Genomic DNA, 19,212 nt, shown 5'->3' with positions numbered 1-19,212 from the left:
AGTTCCCCATCGGGGGACTTAAGTAACCTGGGAGGCCATTTCCTGAACATCACTCAGGGCACCTCAGAATGGTCCCAGCTCATTCCAGAGCAGACGAGAAAGCCATCACTACCCTAACTCTCTGATGCCCAGTGCTCTCAGGGAAAATGGAATCTTCCAGTCATGGGCCCAAATGCCCACAGGCCTTCTATGCCATGGCTCCCAGAGTATCCTTTCCCAGCACAAGCCTCTGAGCCTCCTGGGTGAAGGACAAGCAGACAAGTGATTATAGGGTGGGGTTGCAGCCTCCAGATGCCCTGGGCACTCAGGCCCTTGGACACTTCTGAGAAGGGCAGTACTGACAGGGAGTGGGCTGCTGTGCTTTGTGTGGGACTCAAAGTAAGAAGTTACTGAGGACCCACCACTCATGCTGGACCCTGTGCTGGGAAATAAATGAGTAAAACAATGCCTGCCTTCAAGGAGCTCAAATTCCAGGGATAGAGGACAGGGGGAAAGTGGTCACAGTGCAGTGATAAAGTAATTTTGATTAAACATATGAGGATTCAAGAAAGGCTTCCTGGAGGAGGTGACATCTGGGCTGTTTGGCAGTCAGTTGGATGAGGGAATGGAAGGTGAAGGAAGAGTCAAGGACTGGGATCAGGGTGTGCTTGAGGTGGCCTTGGGCCCTCCAGGTGGAAAGGTCCAGTTAATTTTTGGATATACAGGACAAGAGATAGATATTCAGAGACAGCAGCAGAGAGGTGGGTAAAACCAGGTAAGTGAAAGAAATCATCTAAGAAGAGGACGTAGCATAAGAAGAGATCCAAGAAGGGTCAAGGACAGAGCCCCAAGAAATACCAGCATTCAAGAACCAGCTTGTGCCTGCAGAGACAGTATTATGAGCCTGGGCTCTGGGCCTGGGCTGCCTAGGTTGGGATTCCTCCCTCCACAACTTACTAGCTGTGTGACACTGGGAAAGTGACTAAACCTCTCTGTTTCCATTTCATCTATTAAATGGGATGATAATGACATACATTTCATTAGGTTGTTGTAGGATTAAATGAATACATGTTAAGTACTTAAGACAGTTTTTTTTAATGTAATATCTGCAAAGAAGACAGAGTATTTAAGTAGACTTTTTTTTTAAATTAAAAAGGAAAAAAGAATAGGCAGAGAATAAGAAATGGTACAAAATGTAGTAGGATTGGAATGTCAGACAGATGAGTGGCGGGCAACAGTGAAAATTAATGCTGGAGGTGTAAATTTAGATCATATGGTACCATGCTTGAAGGCCAAAAGAAGAGGTTTAGAGTTTGTTCTATAGACAACTGTGATGCAATTTGAGAGTATAATCCAAGATGTGTTTAGGGCTTCTCCAGAAACCACCTTCAAGTGCCTCCTTTTTTCCGTCTGAGTCTCTCCTAAACACAGTCATGGTGGAACCATGCCAAGCAGGACCAGGAGTTCAAGAGACTCTTCTGCACTCACTTCACATCAAGGAGGATGCCTGAGCATGTGTAACTTGATGGCCACTGCATCCTTAGTACAAGACCCTGACATTAAGTCCTGGCCTCTGCTTCAAGGAGCTCACACTTGGGAGAGATTGGTTCAGAACAAGGTACTAGCAATACTCCTATGCATACATATATGTAAATATCTACATATGTATATGGGATTGAGCAATTTAAATAGAAAAAACTGGTTAATTTATTCCTAATGAGGAGTCAGGGAAGCCTTCGGAGAAGAGGAAATATGAGTTATCCTTTTAGGACAGGCTGTGCTTGGGGCGCAAACCCTTCTCAGGGCAACCACAGATTCTTCCTGGTTCGGCCTTGGGCTACTTCCTTCCTTGTAGTTAGGAAGTGGAACTTGGAGACTCCTCTCTTCTGAATTTCTGTGCTCTGCTTCCTGGAATTCAGCTTCTCTACAACTCAGGTAGCAATATTAATAGTAGTTGTAGAAGCAGCAGGTGGCCGCAGTAGTGAACATCTATTGAGCCCTTAACTACACACTGAGCATCACATTGAGGTCTTAGATATAACCTCCAGGTTCATCCTGAAAACAGTCTTTTCAGGTAAGTATTATTATTCCCCTTTTACTGAAAAGGGAATTGAGGCTCAGAGAGGGTAGGTCGCTTGCCTCAGGGACCTGTGCAGGGTAACAGTGGAACTGGGAGTTGAAGGCAGGTCCACTCAACTCCGGTGCCCACGCTCCCCACCAGCTATGCTATGCTATCTCCCGCTGGCTCCTCCTTCCACGTTCCAAACCGGTGACAGCCCCAGTCTCAAGAACAGTCACAGAGGTGGTGACTTATAGTATTGGACAGGTACTACAGAAGTGATGCTTCCCTGACTCGAGGTTCAGGGGCACAGAAAGGAACACCGAACCCCTGGTATAGCTCTCAACTTAAGTGTATACAAGAACACCAGGGAGTTATCTAAAAATGCAGATTCCTGGGCTGCAATCTTAGAGAGACTGGTTTCTAGGTCTGGATGCGGCCTTGTAATCTGCATTTGAATAAACACCCTACCACCACTGTGGAGATTTTGATGCCGGTGCTCCATGTTGTGAGGAGTACCGCCTGGGCAGGGGTATTGTGTGTGTGTGTGCACGTGCGCGTGCACACGCGTGTCAGTGTATTGCCTGCGCGAGCATGCCACATCCTCTAGTTCAAGGGTTGTTCTAGTAAAGCTCAGTGGAGGGCGGGTATAGATGTGCACTGCATACAACCCGCTTCAGAGGAGCTTTGTCTAGAGAGACTTTCATTGCCTTCTTCAGATTTCACCGTTTGAGGCTGGACTTAGCAGTGAGGGTGACCAGATACCTGTTACAAAGGATCATCTTTCTACGAAAACTTCTGCTCAGCATGTTCAAAAAAACTTCTTGGCAGGAAGTCATTTGTCCCCTTTTTCTGGACCTGGGAACAGCAGTAGGAAGTGTTCAGGCCTTTTCCCAAATGTAATATCTGACCATTTGAAGGCTGAGAATCCTTTCTGCCTACGGCCTCCTGGGACTCTGAGTGGCCTGCCTGCCGGTCGGGGGCACCGAGCATCCCCACACTGGGGATGTGGGAAAGATGGTCTCTGCCCTCGAGGACTTAAGGTCTTGGGGGGAGACAGAACAGACCCATGTGAAAGAGTCAGGCACACAAATATAACAAAGCTAAGCCAGATGTAAAGCCACACAGCTGTGAGAACCCAAGTGCAGACGTGACGCTGCACTCAAGGTCCGACATTCAGTGAAGGAGAAGCAGGAGGAAGTTGCACGTGGGGCGTCGGTGAGCCATCGGAAAGGCCTTCCCAGGGGAGCTCACGTGCGTTCATTCATAGACTCTCCTTAAGCACTTACAGTGGGCTCTGCTGCTGTGAGCACGGCAGCCCCAAAGTCAGCCTTTTAGGGAACACGGTGCTGACTGTCCAGGGAATCTGGGGCACCACGTGATGCACAGCACATGGACCCAGCCCAGGTGGCACATCAGGACAGGCCTCCTCAAGACAGCAAGGCTTTCATCAGATTCCTGAAGGCGGCCCTGCCCCTGACTTTGGGGGATTCAGCACGAGGTACAAAGGAAGGCCCACCTGTGGCCTTCCCACCTCCTCTTTCCATCCTGGCTCGTATGCCTGTGTATCGTGTGGACACCTCAGGCCTCAGGTGTAAACTCCATCAATACACCACCCTCCCCACTTGGCCAGCCTTCAGGCCTAGAGTTATGATCTACCCTCAGGAGGACTGATCTAGAAAACAGGCCCTTGCCGGCCTGGAAGTGAGCTGTTTGAACAGGGGATTGGGAATCCTGGGTCTACAGGGGTGAGCGATCTGGAGGTGGGTGCACAGCCAGTGGGCAGACAGGTTCCCTCCTCCCCACAGACTTCTCACTCTGGGGGGGAGCACAGCTGGATGAGGGCCAACATGGGCCTCTGTAGCTCAGGGCATGGGCAGGGGGTTGGACTGCAGGTCTAAGCACAGTTCTGCCCAAAGGATGAGTCGACATTAGCTAAATCAAAGGTGGAGGGATGGGGCAGAGGGGGGCTTCCCACAGAAGGAACAACCAGTGCAAGATCCCTAGGGTAGGAAAAGCCTGGTTCACCTCCCTAAAAGCAGGAGTGTAGTAGAGAGAGCCGAGGTGAGACTGGAGAACAGACAGGGGCCTCAAGGGCCAAGATAAGGATTTGGCTTTACAAAGGACACAGGCAAGACATGGTGGGCCAGGGAAAGGTCATTTTGAATGGAACGAGAACATTCCTCCCAAACGAAGCTTGTGTGATACCAGTAAGGCATTTGATGTGGGAAGAGGGGGCAAGCTCTTCACTTTGGCTGGGCCTCAGAGTACTGAGAAAGGCCTGAGAAGGAAAGAAAAAAAACAATTGTGGAGGACTTGTAGGCATGTAGGAAGGGGTCAGGGTCATCAGGGTAAGCACAGAGCCTCTGGGAGGAATGCTTAAAGAATTAGGCTGGGAGCCAGATTCTTTCTTTATGCTGTGCTGACCATTGAAATAAGGCAAAATAATCTGTCACATTTAACACCTTTCTGCCCTAGGACTCCTCCCTATGTTTGAGTCATAGTACTGTACATGTATGCGATCTTTGTGTTTTTCTGTGTGATTTCAGTGTCCTGAAATTCTTTCTGGATTGGCAACACATCCCCTTGTCCACTTAGTAAATATGACCATGTTTATGCTTTGGGCTACATTTTACAGTCATCACTGAATGCTCGTTTCCTTTTCGTGTCATTTATTTTTTATAATTGTGCTGACACTCTCGTTACTTAATGCCTATGGAATTATGAATACATTAGGCCATGATAAGAATTGTCCCTGAAGTCTGTAAGCAGATGGTGGGGTGTGTGTGTGTGTGTGTTTGTGTGTTTGTAATAACAGTGCTTACATAATCTCAATAACCAAGCCCTGGGGACTCACACTCAGAGACAGAACAGTTGGCTTAAATTAGGTTTCCATGTGAAATATGGTATCACTATTTTTTTCCTAGCCTTGTGGGAAAGTATATGGAAAATGATTTGACTGATAGGAAATAAATCTGGATGTGTGATCAGGACTGAGGCACAAACCACTTGGTGGTCTGTGTCTGCTCTGTGAAGCAGGCCTCTCCAAGGGAAGACATGTTAACCCTTTCAGGTCATTGCACTAATAAGTCACTGTATGGGACCAAAATAGCCTGAAAGTACAGAGACTTTGCAAAGACACTGATTTGCCATCAATTTCAACATGAAAGGAGCTAAAGCCATAGAAAAAATATAGCCAGAGGCCTCAAGAACTAATGCATTGGGTGTCTTTGAAGAACTAATGCATCGGGTGTCTTTGAAGATCTATTTTAACTTTTCAGGGTTTCATTTGTATTTTAAGGAGATGGATTTGGATTTCCAGCTCAGAGTCAATGATGTTATGATTCTGAGTGTTTTCTGATGATTTCTTAGAGCAGGATAGGGCTTATCAAAACTAATCACACCAAAGGAAGAATTGGTTAGAAGCATTAATGACACTCAGTCTTTACTGGCAAAATAATGTCTTGGTCTAGAGAGCCAGAGTTTCACCAGCCTGGTGACTTTTACCTGGGTAACCAGGTGAAGGGAAAGAGCTTGGAGACAGTGAGCCAGGGATTGCTCACGGCTGCAGGAGAGGGGCTGGTTTGGGGAATCCCAAAGGGCTCCTGTGTGCTCAAAGCAGTCCCAGGAGATCAAACGAATGGTTATCTTCTTCCAAGAGGCTCTTAATTCCTTGCAGCATGATCTGGACTACGGCTTGTCCTAGGGGTCTGATTCCAGATCTGTCCTCCTGATGTTTCACAAGAGTTCAGCCAAGTCCAGAGCAGGTAGAGGTCGGTGGTGCCTGCTTAGAGCCCACTGGGCTCGTGCTGGTCTCAGGGGTGGCAGGTGGCCCATCACATTTTGCTTCAGCAAATTTCAGAAGGGAAGAGACCGATTGTTACTGCAGCGCTCCTGGCTGCTACCAGATTATAACCCTGTTTTAGCACTGAAACTCTCTGTTGCTATTTCCCTATTTGTTTTTGTGTAGGGAGAGGAAAGACATGTTCAGCATCAATCTCTTCTGTTCTGCTTTTTTCATTTTTTTAATCATTTTTTGGTACTCTTCTCGGTACCTTCTCCTTTGATTCCATCTCTGTCTTCAAATGTGCATCTCTTATTGAGTGCTTAGAAGGACCTACCAGTGCCAAGTTTACAAAAACTAGCTCCCTTCATCAGCTGAAAGAGCACCAGCCTGGGAGTCCTAGCTTTGACATCAAGAATTGTGACCTTGGCAAATCATTTCTCCCATGAGCCTTGGATTCTTGATCTGGAAGCATGGGGTTGGACTGCCCTCTGCGGTTGCTGCCAGCACTAAATGCCACTCATTCCTCTCATTTTATTTGGAGGGAGGGAGTCAGGGAAGTGGTTGCCTTAGACCTTGAACTCTTTTTTCCCTGTAGGCTTCTCTGTTCAGGCTTCACTCTCGCTCAAGCCAGGGAAATGAGTTGCTCCCCAGGTTTCAGCACTGTTGCTAAACCAAGTACAACTAATGGGCCATGTGGGGTCAAGACCAAGGCTTTGATCTATTAACAACTGAACTTATCAGCCCAGACCTTAGCCAGGATGGAGAAAGTAACGTAAGTGAACACTAGTGTTCCAAGCACCAAAGTACAGGTAGCAGCAAAATAATCTTAGCAATTAATCAAAGGATTTTGAGGCTGCATACCATAAAGGGGGGACTTTAGTAGTAGATTATTATTAAATATTATACTCCAGTCTGTGTAGTAGAAAAGACAAATCACACTAGACTAAATTTAAGCCTAGAGCAGGAGAACAGTATATACATTAGGCATTTAGTGAGTGGTTAATAGGGACACCTCTGGGCCACACACCTCGGTTCAAATTCAGGCTTTGCCACCTATTGGTTGAGGACCTTGAGCAAGTCTCTTAGGCCCTCTGTCCTTCATTCGTCATCTGTAAAATGAACATAGTTATAGTTCCTGACTCTTAGGATTGTTGTGAGAGATACATGAGTTAACATATATGAAGTGCTATATTGGTTCTATTTTTTAGTCATTTGAGGAGCATAATAGATAATGTTTTTGTGAAAGACAGTTCAAAAAACTTTTTTTGCATTTTTTCATTTAATATTACGCATTTTATTAATTGACAAATGGACTTTCATTTATGGGCTAAGTGCATTGATTGCATTTATTCTTGCTCTTTTGGTCAAATACATTTAAATCATAGTTATCCTTAGGCCTTGTTTTCTTATGGTCTCATGGAATTTTATAGCTGAAAAGAGATTGTATAAATTACCTTTCAGCCTCATTTTAAAGATGAAGCTGAAGAATACAGAGAGGTTAATTCCATTGCAAAGCAGTGATGGAGCTACAGCTTCAATTCAGTCTCTTGCCTGGGTCCTTCATTTCCTCATACTAAACTGACTTTTTTAAAAAAAAACATTTTTCTTATGGAAAAGTATGTATCAAGCTTCCAGCGCATGGTTTCAGTGGACGCTCCTCTCTGCATTCTGCAGGTGAGCTCCTGGGTGACATGGCTGATCCTCACGGCGGGCTCCATGGAGGAGAAGCGGGAAGTCTTCTCGTATTTGGTGCACGTGGCCAAATGCTGCTGGAACATGGGCAACTACAACGCCGTCATGGAGTTCTTGGCCGGCCTCAGGTATGGGCGTTGGGGAATATGGTTTTCTGGGGGGTTTCCTCTTACCAGCTGCGTGGCACTGAATTAATTGTCTGGGTAACCATATTTACCCAAACCAGACAATTAGTCGTGATTATTTGGGGGAAATAACCTCTGCTAGCACCACAATCCGTGTCCCTCAAAGAGGCTGCAGAATTCAGAAGTCACGATCCTAATTCACTGGGTCTGCTCTGATCCCCTGCTCTTGGCCAAGCTAAGTATCTGATTGCATAACTCCATCAACCCCATCACTGACCTGTTTCTTCCCCTGCCTGCCCTGTGAGCCCCACTGTTACCTATCTCTTCCCAGCTCTGCCTTACAAATTACCCCAGCACTATAAGCTCCCAACTACTGACTGCCCTTAAAAATAACAGTGGTCACCACTCATAATAAGCATTGAATAATGTTAGCTCTCATTTTTATTGAACACTTACTATGTGTCAAGCATTGGACTAAGCATGTTCTATGCATTAAATCTTTTAATTCTCAGAACAGTTTTTGAGGTAGATACTATTATTATTCCCACACCATACAAAAGAAGAAACTTCTAACTAAGGTAAGAAGAAATTAAGTCATTCACCCAAGGTCACCTGGCATGGCTGGGATGTGACTGCAGGCCACCTTGAGTTCAGAGTCCGTGCCCTTAACCTCTGTGATATCCTGCTCTTACGCCTTCTCTATCAAGCTAATAAGAAGATCACCGTTCTGCCAATAAAGCCTCCTGCCTTGTTCCGTTTCAGCTTTGGTTACCTTGCACAAAGTAGCTGCTTCTCACTCTTGCAGGTGCAAGTGTGGTGTGAAGGAGACGAGTATGAATGGTCGAATGAGAATAGCAGAGAATCAAATCCTGGCTCCCCGCCCCGAATAGCTGTGTGATCTGGGCAAGTTACTTGACTTCACTGAGCCTCAGTTTCTTCATCTGTAAATGGGGACAATAATGAAAAGCACCTACCCCTTTACATAGGATTTAATGTGATAATGTAAAGTGTTGAGTATGTGTGTCTGGCATGTAGTAAGGCTCCAGAAAGAGGACCTGTGATTGCTGTTGTTGTTGTCTGAGATTCACCTTCCCATTGAGGGTTCTATAAATCTATAGATAGATCTATAAATAGATCTTGCTTCATAACACTTCGAGGTTTTTCTTTGATTCTCCAGGCCCTACATAGGGATTCAGGGTTGGGGGTGGAGGGGAAAATTCTGAGTTGGAAATTTTTCTGTCCTTTTGAACTTTCTCAACTAAGAATAAACTCAAATGATCATGTCATTGGCATTTAAAATGGTCACACAAATGCACCAAGCATAGCTCGAAAGGAGGAAAAATACTGGGAGAATAGGAGGCTTTATTCAGATGACTCGGTTCTCTTTGTGATAAATTTTCTACAAAGAATTTGTGTTACTTTTCTTAAAAAAAAAGAATGATCATATTATGATAAAATAGTTCTATTTTAATGGTGCTTATCCTCTGTATTTGACTGGCAAACTGGGGCAGGCCGTTGTCTGGGGACTTCACGTCTTCTCTTCGGGATGTCACTGTCCTCACAGCTTGGCAGCTGTCTCCCTCCGCAGTGAATGATCCAAAAGAACAAGGCTGCAGTACCTTTTGTGTCCCGGCCTCGGGAGTAATACACTGTCACTTCTGCCATATTGGACTGGTCACATAGGACCAGCACTGATTCATTATGTGTGGGGACCACACCGCAGGAGGACGCGTGGATCTTTGGAGGTTGGCTGCCACATACCATGTACTAGAGCAGGGGTCTCCAACCGATAGTGGTCCATGGCCTGTTAGGAACTGGACCGCACAGCAGGAGGTGAGCGAGAGAAGCTTCATCTGTATTTACAGCTACTCCCCATCGCTCGCATTACCACCTGAGCTCCACCTCCTGTGAGATCAGTGGCGGCATTAGATTCTCATAGGAGCTCAAACCCTACTGTGAACTGCACATGCGAGGGATCTAGGTTGCGCACTCCTTATGCGAATCTAATGCCTGATGATTTGAGGTGGAGCTGAGACAGTGACGCTAGCGCTGGGGAGCGGCTACAAATACAGATTATCATTAGCAAAGAGGTTTGACTACACAGAGACTATAATAAGTCAATTGCTTGCAGACTCTTAGCAAAACCCCATCAGTGAGTGGCAAGTGACAGTTAAGCTGCATCTTATGGAGTAGACTGAACATAAGCCACATAATTCAGGTGTCACTGTCTCCCATCACCCCCAGATGGGACCATCTAGTTGCAGGAAAACAGGCTCCCACTGATTCTGCATTATGGTGAGTTGTATAATTATTTCATTATATATTACAGTGTAATAATAATAGAAAAAAAGTGCAGAGTAAACGTAATGCGCGTGAATCATCCCGAAACCATCCCCCCCACCTCTGTTCCGTGGAAAAATTGTCTTCCACGAAACCAGTCTCTGGTGCCAAAAAAGTTGGGGACCACTCTATTAGAGACTTTCTTGATACAAGAATGGCCTCAGAATGACCCGTGGAGGCCTTGGGTGAATGGGACTTTTAGACCCAACTTAGTTTGAATTCAAAATCCAAGAAGTCCATAGAGTCAGGTAACTCTTTCTTAGGTGAGCAATAACCCCAAACGAGCTAACCTCACCACTGATTCCTGGGCACCTCAGACCCACTGCTACCTAGTTTCATGCTCCTATATTTGGCTTAAAACTGAACTGATCTTTACAGATAGATGGGTAAAAGTACCAAGTTTAGTAGCTCTTCAGCTGGAACAATATATACAGGAGGTAATTTGCTAGCTGTCCTTATGATGGAATGATTGTGGAGGAAGAGCTCATGTGTGTACTTTCAGGTTTGAAAATATTTAGATTACAGGTAATTGAACTACACCAAGATAACTGAAAGTTTTTTATTTTTAAAACGATTAGATGAGAAGGGGGCTCTTACTGTTAAGTGACTGCTTTTCTGTATACTTTATACATTTTGCTTCCTCAAACTAAATTCTCAGCTGTTTACAGGAAACAATTAGAAGTACAAAGATTTACATATAACAAGATTTACTCAATTTTAATGTCAATATAAAATAACCCAAGTGTCAACTACACTTCAGTTTTAAAATAATAAAATAAAATAACCCAAATGAACAACAATAGAAAAATGAGGGAAATAACATGATGCAGTCATACAATGGAATATTATTTAGCCACCAAAAATTACGTTTATAAAACATTTTTAATATCACTGGAAAACAAGTAACATAAAATACGTAAAACTACGTGGGAACAAAGCGGTCTATACTTAATAACCTCAGCAATATTTATATAACAAAATTTATTAAATGTTTAGACCAGAGAGACACAAATACAGTAAGTACTGGAAGGAAATATACCTAATGTTGGCTGTGGGTGGAAGAACTACGGGTGGATTTTCTATATTTTTGGTATTTTCCAGGTCGTCTACGATGGGCATCTACTACCTTTATAATCATAAAAAGAAATAGAGGTTTTTTAAAAGTGTCAATTCTCAATCTAACAAAAACTCATTTGATCTTTACTGAGGTTTGTCTTTTGCCCCCCAGAGTACTATGACGGCTCCATTACTCACGGAAAGAAGGATGATTAAATAATGAGAACCAAGTCTCATTCATGTATTCACTTCATTTATTTAAACCTCTACTCCGTGGCCCCAAAAGGACTCTCACCACCTTATAAGGAACTGGTTGTAGAACAAGCTGAACTTAGTGGGGTGAAATCAGGAGACAATTTTATTTTTCTGACCTCACTGTCTTTCAAACCTGCCAGTTGGCTCTCCTTCCCCTAACTCTGGGTCGTGTCTCTGGGGACGCTGTGTCTTTCCCCGTCACTTCTGTAGTTAATAAGCAGTCTCATTCACCTACGCCCATGAGCGTGAATGAACCTGAGAATCGTACGGCAATGCCACAAAAGCAGGTTGCCTGAGAGTTACCTACAGCGTGACACCGTTTGTATGAAGTTTAAAAATGCACAAACAGTTCTACAAACTGCTTAGCGATATCTGCGTGTGTTGGGAAAGTATCAGGAATTGTAAGGGAAGGAGAGCACTAAAGTCGCAGTTGTGGTCCCCTGTGGTCCCCTGTGGTGAGAGAGGGAGGAGGATATGCTCGTGGAGGAATCCATTGGGGCCTCAATCATATTATTAATGCTTTATTTTTTTAAACTGAGCGGTTGATGTGTGGGTGTTTGTCATGTTGTGCTTCTTTATGTCTTTTGGATATCTTAGATATTACATAATGATCTTTTAATCCAGTCTGATATAAATCAAAACTTCAACTTCTCATTTAAAGCTTCACTCTTTCCCCAATTTTGCAGCCCAACCAGTCTCAGAAAGCTGCGGGAGTGTGGGAAGATATGGTTTATCTTTTCTCTCCCTCTCCCTCCAACTCAGAGTCCCTGCAGAAGAAATGGGCAGGAGAGGAGAGGAGAAGGGTGGAGGGGTAAAGGGAGCCCGTGTTACTTGACTGGGGCAGCGGTGATCTGGCCTTGGAGCCCCCACTGAAAGCCATGAGGGGTGGTTTCAGGGTTACTTCCTAGTTACCTGCCTTAACTTCACCCACTGTCCCATAGCCACCTCCCTGCACCGTTACCTGGTAAGGGGCAGTGCACCTCTGGCTGACTACTCAGTCCTCCCCGCTACAGTGTCTAGTTCTGGAAGTCCTACCCTCACAGACTCTTTCCACTAAGGTCACCTCACCGGCAGGCCTTTCAAGATAACTCAGGCCCCACTGACTCTCAGAGTCCATTCCTGACTCACAGAAACACCCAGCGCTTTGCCCGCCCAGAGTCTGCAAATGCGAGCCACGCCCGCTGGAACCTTCTCCCTCATGATGCCATCAGGCAGCTCAACACAGCCTCTCATCGTTAGACTTCCCCAAGCAAATCACACACCAGTCAGTCTCTGACCCACAAGCTGCCGGGACACGGATCAGCCTCTCCATGGAGTTCCCTTGAAGCCCCTGCACTTGGGTGATTTCCTCCTTCTTGCATATGGTGCCCTGACAGCCCTCTCCAAAGGAGCGTTCCCTACGTGGCTGCTCAGACCCAGTTCCTCTGCTGATGGAGGGTGGGAGACCTCTGAGGGCAGAGCAGTTTGGGTCTCCTGGTGCCAACCCACTGCCTCTCTTTAGAAGGTGGGGTTCAATGTCAGCTGTTGTTCTCAGCAGCAATTTCAAAGTAGGAAAAATCTCATTTAACATCCTATTCTGCAAATAATACTTTAAGATAACGTCCCTCAAGACAGGCCAGTGACTTAATGTCAAAGCTGGATTCAGTAGAAGCAATTCAACAGAAGAGGTCAAAACAGGCTTCGTGGGTATCACTGCGGGACTGGCCTAATCCAATAACATTTAAAAGATCAAGAGGAGTGGATGGAACACATTTTCTGCGGGCGATCCTCCATAAATACCTGTAGAAACCATATTACCCAGGAAGTTTCCCTTTTGGGAAATCAGAAAAACTCAAACTTAAGTTCAGTGCCCACCTTCCGAAATTAACTCCTCCTGCACGTGTATGTTTGTTTTTTGGCTGCATTGGGTCTTTGTTGCTGCGCGCTGGCTTTCTCTAGTTGCGGCGAGCGGGGGCCACTCTTCGTTGAGGTGCACAGGCTTCTCATTGCAGTGGCTTCTCTGGTTGTGGAGCACGGACTTGCAGGCACGTGGGCATTAGTAGTTGCAGCATGCAGCCTCAGTAGATGCAGCACGCGGGCCCTAGAGCACGTGGGCTTCAGTAGTTGCAGCGCGTGGGCTCAGTAGTTGTGGCACACAGGCTTAGTTGCTCCGCGGCATGTGGGACCTTCCCGGACCAGGGATTGAACCCATGTCCCCAGCATTAGCAGGCAGATTCTTAACCACTGCACCACCAGGGAAGTCCCCACATGTATTTTTGTATGTATCTGTCCTATTTAATTTTGTGTTTCAATTTATTAAAGTAATAGTCACATCATTTGGGGAATCCTAAATAAATATTAAAACAGAAAGAAAGCATGAAATAAAATGAATTTTGTATGGAATTTAGGCTATTTTATGTAAATTATATTATTTCTCCTTCAGTCTAAAAACAAAATGTCATTGACTTGTAATAGGTCAAGAAAAGTTTTAAAAATGTGGCAGTTTATGGACCAGTCTGACCTGGAGACGATGAGAAGCCTGAAGGACGCCATGGCCCAGCATGAATCTTCCTGCGAGTACAGGAAGGTGGTGACTCGGGCGCTGCACATCCCCGGCTGTAAGGTGGTTCCGTTCTGCGGGGTGTTTCTGAAGGAGCTCTGTGAGGTGCTTGATGGAGCCTCTGGCCTCATGAAGCTTTGCCCGAGGTACAATTCCCAAGAAGAAACTCTAGAGGTGAGGCCTTTCAAAATCCTCATGGTGAGTCGTTGTTGCCGCCTGGCTTGTCCCTCACTAAAGCCAGAAGAGAGACCTTTCTGAGCCCAGGGTTATCAGTTGTCACTGTTGTGTTGGGTAATAGGTCCTTGAACGTTCCAGAGAAAAGAATGCCAACTAACGCTGCTGGGGCTTAATATTAAGTTAGCTTTAATGGGGCAGTGTGAAAGTACAAGTGCAAATGGGTATTGTTTCCTGATTTTTTTTTAAAGGTTGATGGGGTTTTCTTCTCTCTTATTGGGTGGGAATGTCTGGGTGCAGGGGATACGAGAAGTCAAGCGATAGTGGTAACTTTTCTGGATCAGTGGAAGAAAGACTGAAGGGAAGTCAATACTGCCTTCCTTTCCTCCTTTGTGGGAATCTGGTACGTCTTCTAAGGATGAGCTCTGGGCTCCTGATCGCACTGCCTCCGTTCCCCCCAGCCCATTGCTTCTCATTCCTGACCCCCAGCATGGAGAAGACCACAGAGCTTGGACACGGAGCATTGGGCATTGGAGAGAAGGGCATTGAGAAATGGAAGAAGATATGGAAATCTCTTATATAGTGTTTAGAAACGATAGAAGGGACTAAAAGGGGGGAACTTTACAGAGAATTTTGAGGAGTCCCATACCTGGAAGTCCCACACCGAAATCTAGAGTCATTCTCACCATGGTGACAGCACCCACTGCTGACCTTACACACACACACTCTCACACTCACACACAGCCCTTCTCAGTGGCAGTGGGAAAACTTCCTAAAACTGCAGCCTCTTCCAGGTCACCTGGGAACAAAAGCATTGCCTGGTATCAGGGAGACTTAGAACCTCTGACAGGTGCCGGCAGCACTACTGGCTTGCATCTCCCTGGCTTATGAGGGAGGGATAAAGTGCAAGAAATGGAGGGGAAAGCTTAAAGCAAGCCCCCCAAAGCTGCACCCACACCGCCTCCCTCATGTCTCAGAAGGCAGGAACACCCTATCTCATGGCCTAGCTGCCCCTCTTGTTACCGACCAGGGTTCTTGGCCTTCCCCAGCCGATAGAAATTGACTAGAGGCCAGACAAGAAATTCAGGCAAGGCTTTATTGGGGCCCCTGCTGCAGCTCCCTGAGCGGGGCTGGGGAGAGCTTGTTCCTTATATGGGGTGAGGGTAGGCATGTGTCCAGGGGTCGGTCCAGATGGGTGGCTTAGGTGTTTTGCCAACCCCTCTCGTGGTGCTGTGTGCATGGGGCATGCTCAGTACCCTGCTTTTGCTCCCCACTCTTCAAAAGTGGCAGTTGGGTTTTTTTGGTCTCTTTGTATCTTTTGGGTCTAGAATTTGCCCCAACTGTGCATGCATCCGGTTATTTTTAGTCCTGTACAGTTTCTTTGCATTTTGTTGCTGGAGGAGAGGTGTGTCCAGGTGCAAGCACTGCAGCACTGCAGCAAAGGGTCCCCGGTCCCAGCACTGCAGCAAAGGGTCCCCTGTCCCAGCACTGCAGCAAAGGGTCCCAGGTCCCATCACTGCAGCAAAGGGTCCCAGGTCCCAGCAAAGGGTCCTAGGTCCCAGCCTGTCTCACTCTGACTTCTGATGGGAGAAACTTCCTGATCACAAATACAGACAATAAGGGCTTATAAACCAGCAGGAAGCCTCTGTGTTATACCGTAAGATGTATGGGAAATAAATAAAGCAAAATGTCCCCCTTTCTGCATCATTTCCTTGGGCCCCAGTAATTTTATCCAGTTCCATAGAATAATACACTTTTGTCATGGTTTTTCTCAATTTCACTACAAGGATAAAATAACCCTGTCCTTCCTCTGTAAAGTGGCTAATCTTCTCCCTAGGGAACCCTTGAAATAATATTGCTTTTTATGTTGTAAATTCAAAGTGGAGTGTTGATTCCTAGCGGGACTAATGTTGTCTTAGTGGAAACAAGAGTGACTTTTGGTATTTCATGCGGTGAAAGGAAAGAAATGTTTTTCCTGGAGGTTTTCTTTCCCCCAGTAAAATAGGCACAAATGCCATTATTTATGACTGTTACGATTTCGTTTCCCTAGCTAAGTAGGTTATTTAGATGTAGTATGTGAAGTTGCAATCACAAATCCTCAATATATTTTTCTGTAGTTTGTAGCCGATTATAGCGGACAAGATAATTTCTTACAACGAGTGGGACAGAATGGCTTAAAGAATTCAGAGAAGGAGTCCACCGTCAACAGCATCTTTCAGATCATCAGAAGCTGCAGTCGAAGTCTGGAGACAGAAGAGGAGGACAGCCCCAGTGAGGGGAGCAGCGCTAGGAAAAATTCCTTGAAGGATAAAGCCCGATGGCAGTAAGTTTTACATTTTAAAAATTGGGATGCTCGGGCTTCCCTGGTGGCGCAGTGGTTGAGAGTCCACCTGCCGGTGCAGGGGACACGGGTTCGTGCCCCGGTCCGGGAAGATCCCACATGCCACGAAGCGGCTGGGCCCGTGAGCCATGGCCGCTGAGCCTGTGTGTCTGGAGCCTGTGCTCCGCAGCGGGAGAGGCCACAGCAGTGAGAGGCCCGCGTACCGCAAAAAAAAAAAAGTGCATAAAAAAGAGTGGATTTGCACCTAGCACCCAAATTTTGATTTCTAATAACATTTTTCAGTGAAAGAAAGCAAAGCTTCTTGGAGAAATGGCTGATTCTAGGACTGGGACAGGAAATACACAGGATGAGCCTGGAGCATCTTGTGCCAAAAACTAAAGAAGTGCTGAGAAAAAGAAAACAAAATAATGAGGTTATGTCAAAGAACTACAAGAGCCAACTGAAAGAGCTCCCGATTGCCAACTGGAACTATTTGAGCAACAAAATGAAGTAGTATTAGATTATAACCCAAAGTATTATATAAATATTCATGAGTCCATATACGTAAATGATAAATAAACAAACAAATAGGGGAGAAGAGAAGAGACAAATCTCCCATGCAGAAGAATTCCAAATAACTTATGTATACACTCCACCCTCTACAAGGTAGAGCAGAATTCCTTAAGTGTGGGCTGCACGCAGTGAATTCCTTCCAAAGATTACAGTGTAGAAAGGAGTTCTTTTTTTTTTTAAAGTAACTTTGCAGTGGACATGACCAGCACTACCTCAGCCAGGTCGACATCAACAGAGTAAGTCGTGTTGATAGAACCCAGAGCCCCAGAATAATTATGAGAAAATTAGAAAAATATCAGGCAAATTCTAATTGATGGTCATTCTACAAAATGCCTGACCACTGCTCCTCAAAACTGTCGAGACCATCAAAAACAAGGAAAGTCTGAGAAACTGAGAAAGTCTGAGAAACATAAAGAAATATGATGGGTAAATGAAATACGGATTCCTGGATGGAATCCTGGAACAGAAAAGGCAAATGGGTAAAAAACTAAGGAAATCTAAACAGAGTATAGACTTTAATAAATAATAATGTATCACAGTATTTGTTCATGAATTGTGTCAAATATACCACCCTTAATGTAAGATGTTAATAATAGGGAAAACTGGATGTGGGGTACACTGTCTTTGCAATTTCTCTACAAATCTAAAACTATTCTAAAATTAAATTTTTTTTAAAAAAAAGCTAATGTTTTTGAATAGTTTCAAGTGAATGCATGTGTAACTACCACCCAGAGTGAAAACATTGTCAGCACCCACAAACCCCTTGTTTCCCTTCTCAATTATGTCACCACCTCTCTCCCTAAAGAAAAGTTCACTGCTGTGATTGTATGATAGTACATCCTGCTTTTCTTTATAATTTTACCACTATTGTGTCTCTCTAATATAATCAATATAGTATAGTTTTCCCTGGTTTTGAAATTTATATTAATGTAATCATACAGTATATATGCCTGTATGTCTTGCTTAAGATTTGTCCATGTTGTTGCAGGCAGCCAACCATTGCATGTTCATTTTCATTGCTGTGCAGGATTGTGTTGTATGAATTACTTCAAATTTTATTTATACATTTTATTGTTGCTGGTCATTTGGGTTGTTTCCAGTGTTTCCAGTGTGGGTGATTTGAAAAGGATATTCTGACCATCAGGTTTGTGAGATCCCTTGTGGATTTCTTTTCTTTCTTAAGAATATCTATTTATGTGGGGCAAGGAAGAAGAAGCTCTTGCTGTTTGAAAACAGTAGTGGGATCTTGCTCGGGGACCAGGATCTAGCCTGAGAGTCCGAAAAGCCCAGGGCTGCTGTTTGCCTTGCCAAGAGGCAGTCGGCTGCCCAACTGCCTCAAGATGATGGGAACATTCCTTCCCAGGGATGTATGGACCCAACTCCTTCTCAATTTTATCCACCACTTTGCTAGCGATATCTATGGATCAAACAGCAGAAAGCTTGATCTTAGTAACAATTCCTCATGCTTCGAAGAGAATGAGTCTCTCTTAGGCATGTTCCTACCAAGTGGCCAAATAGAAAGGAGGCAATAAAGACTCCCTTGCCTTCCCCCTAAGATCCTTCTGGCCCTGGTAATCCAGGTTCCTGACTCAGGGAAGGCAACGTGCTAAACTGTCCAAGCAGACAAGTCCTTTATGTGCACATGTGCACACACAGGCGCACACACACATACAGTGAAAATCTAAGGTTGAGTCAAGGAGGGCTGTTCTTGCTCATCTGGTACCATGACAGTATTTCCCAATGAGTGCCTTTGAACTAATTGTATTTTATTTTTAGCAGAGGCACTTCGCAGGCCCACTTATTAAGTCTTGTTTTGCCTGTTTTAGCCCCATTGTATTTTGTTATGATCAAGTAGAAGGCAACGCACCTAGTAATGAATAGCCCAGGCTAAAGGGTCAGACAGACCAGAATCCTGCCTTGGGTAGGTCTCTTCTGAGTTGGGTAACCTGGAGCAGTTACTCATCCCTTCTGAACCTCAGTTTCCCCATAGGTTAAAAAAAAAAATAAGAAAACTTACTTTGCAAGTAGGTCAAATAAAGTGCAAAAATGTATGTATTTAACACAGTTCCTGACACAAAAGGAAAAACTAATAAATAATGAAGATTATCGTTGTTTACATTAATAATGCAATAGCTGGGGACTTTCCTGGCGGTCCAGTGGTTAAGACTTCGCCTTCCAATGCAGAGGGTGCGGGTTCAATCCCTGGTCAGGCAGCTAAGATCCCACATGACTTGCAGCCAAAAAACCAAAATATAAAACAGAAGAATAGTGTAACAAATTCAATAAAGACTTTAAAAATGGTCCACATCAAAA

The 19,212-nt window shown here is 44.9% G+C and overlaps 1 protein-coding gene across 2 annotated transcripts in view; it reads left to right on the top strand.

The window, feature by feature from the left end:
• Positions 1-19,212, top strand: part of PLCE1 (phospholipase C epsilon 1) — a 317,614-nt gene that overhangs the window by 227,964 nt on the left and 70,438 nt on the right. For both annotated transcript variants that reach the window (XM_073794169.1, XM_019939658.3), the window contains exons 5-7: positions 7,500-7,645; positions 13,748-14,006; positions 16,124-16,329. In XM_073794169.1, coding sequence (XP_073650270.1) covers positions 7,500-7,645; positions 13,748-14,006; positions 16,124-16,329 — 611 coding nt within the window. The remainder of the gene's footprint in view (positions 1-7,499; positions 7,646-13,747; positions 14,007-16,123; positions 16,330-19,212) is intronic.

Source organism: Tursiops truncatus, chromosome 16 (assembly GCF_011762595.2).
Source record: "Tursiops truncatus isolate mTurTru1 chromosome 16, mTurTru1.mat.Y, whole genome shotgun sequence".
Lineage (NCBI taxonomy): Eukaryota > Metazoa > Chordata > Mammalia > Artiodactyla > Delphinidae > Tursiops > Tursiops truncatus.
This window is presented reverse-complemented; position numbering and strand designations above follow the sequence as displayed.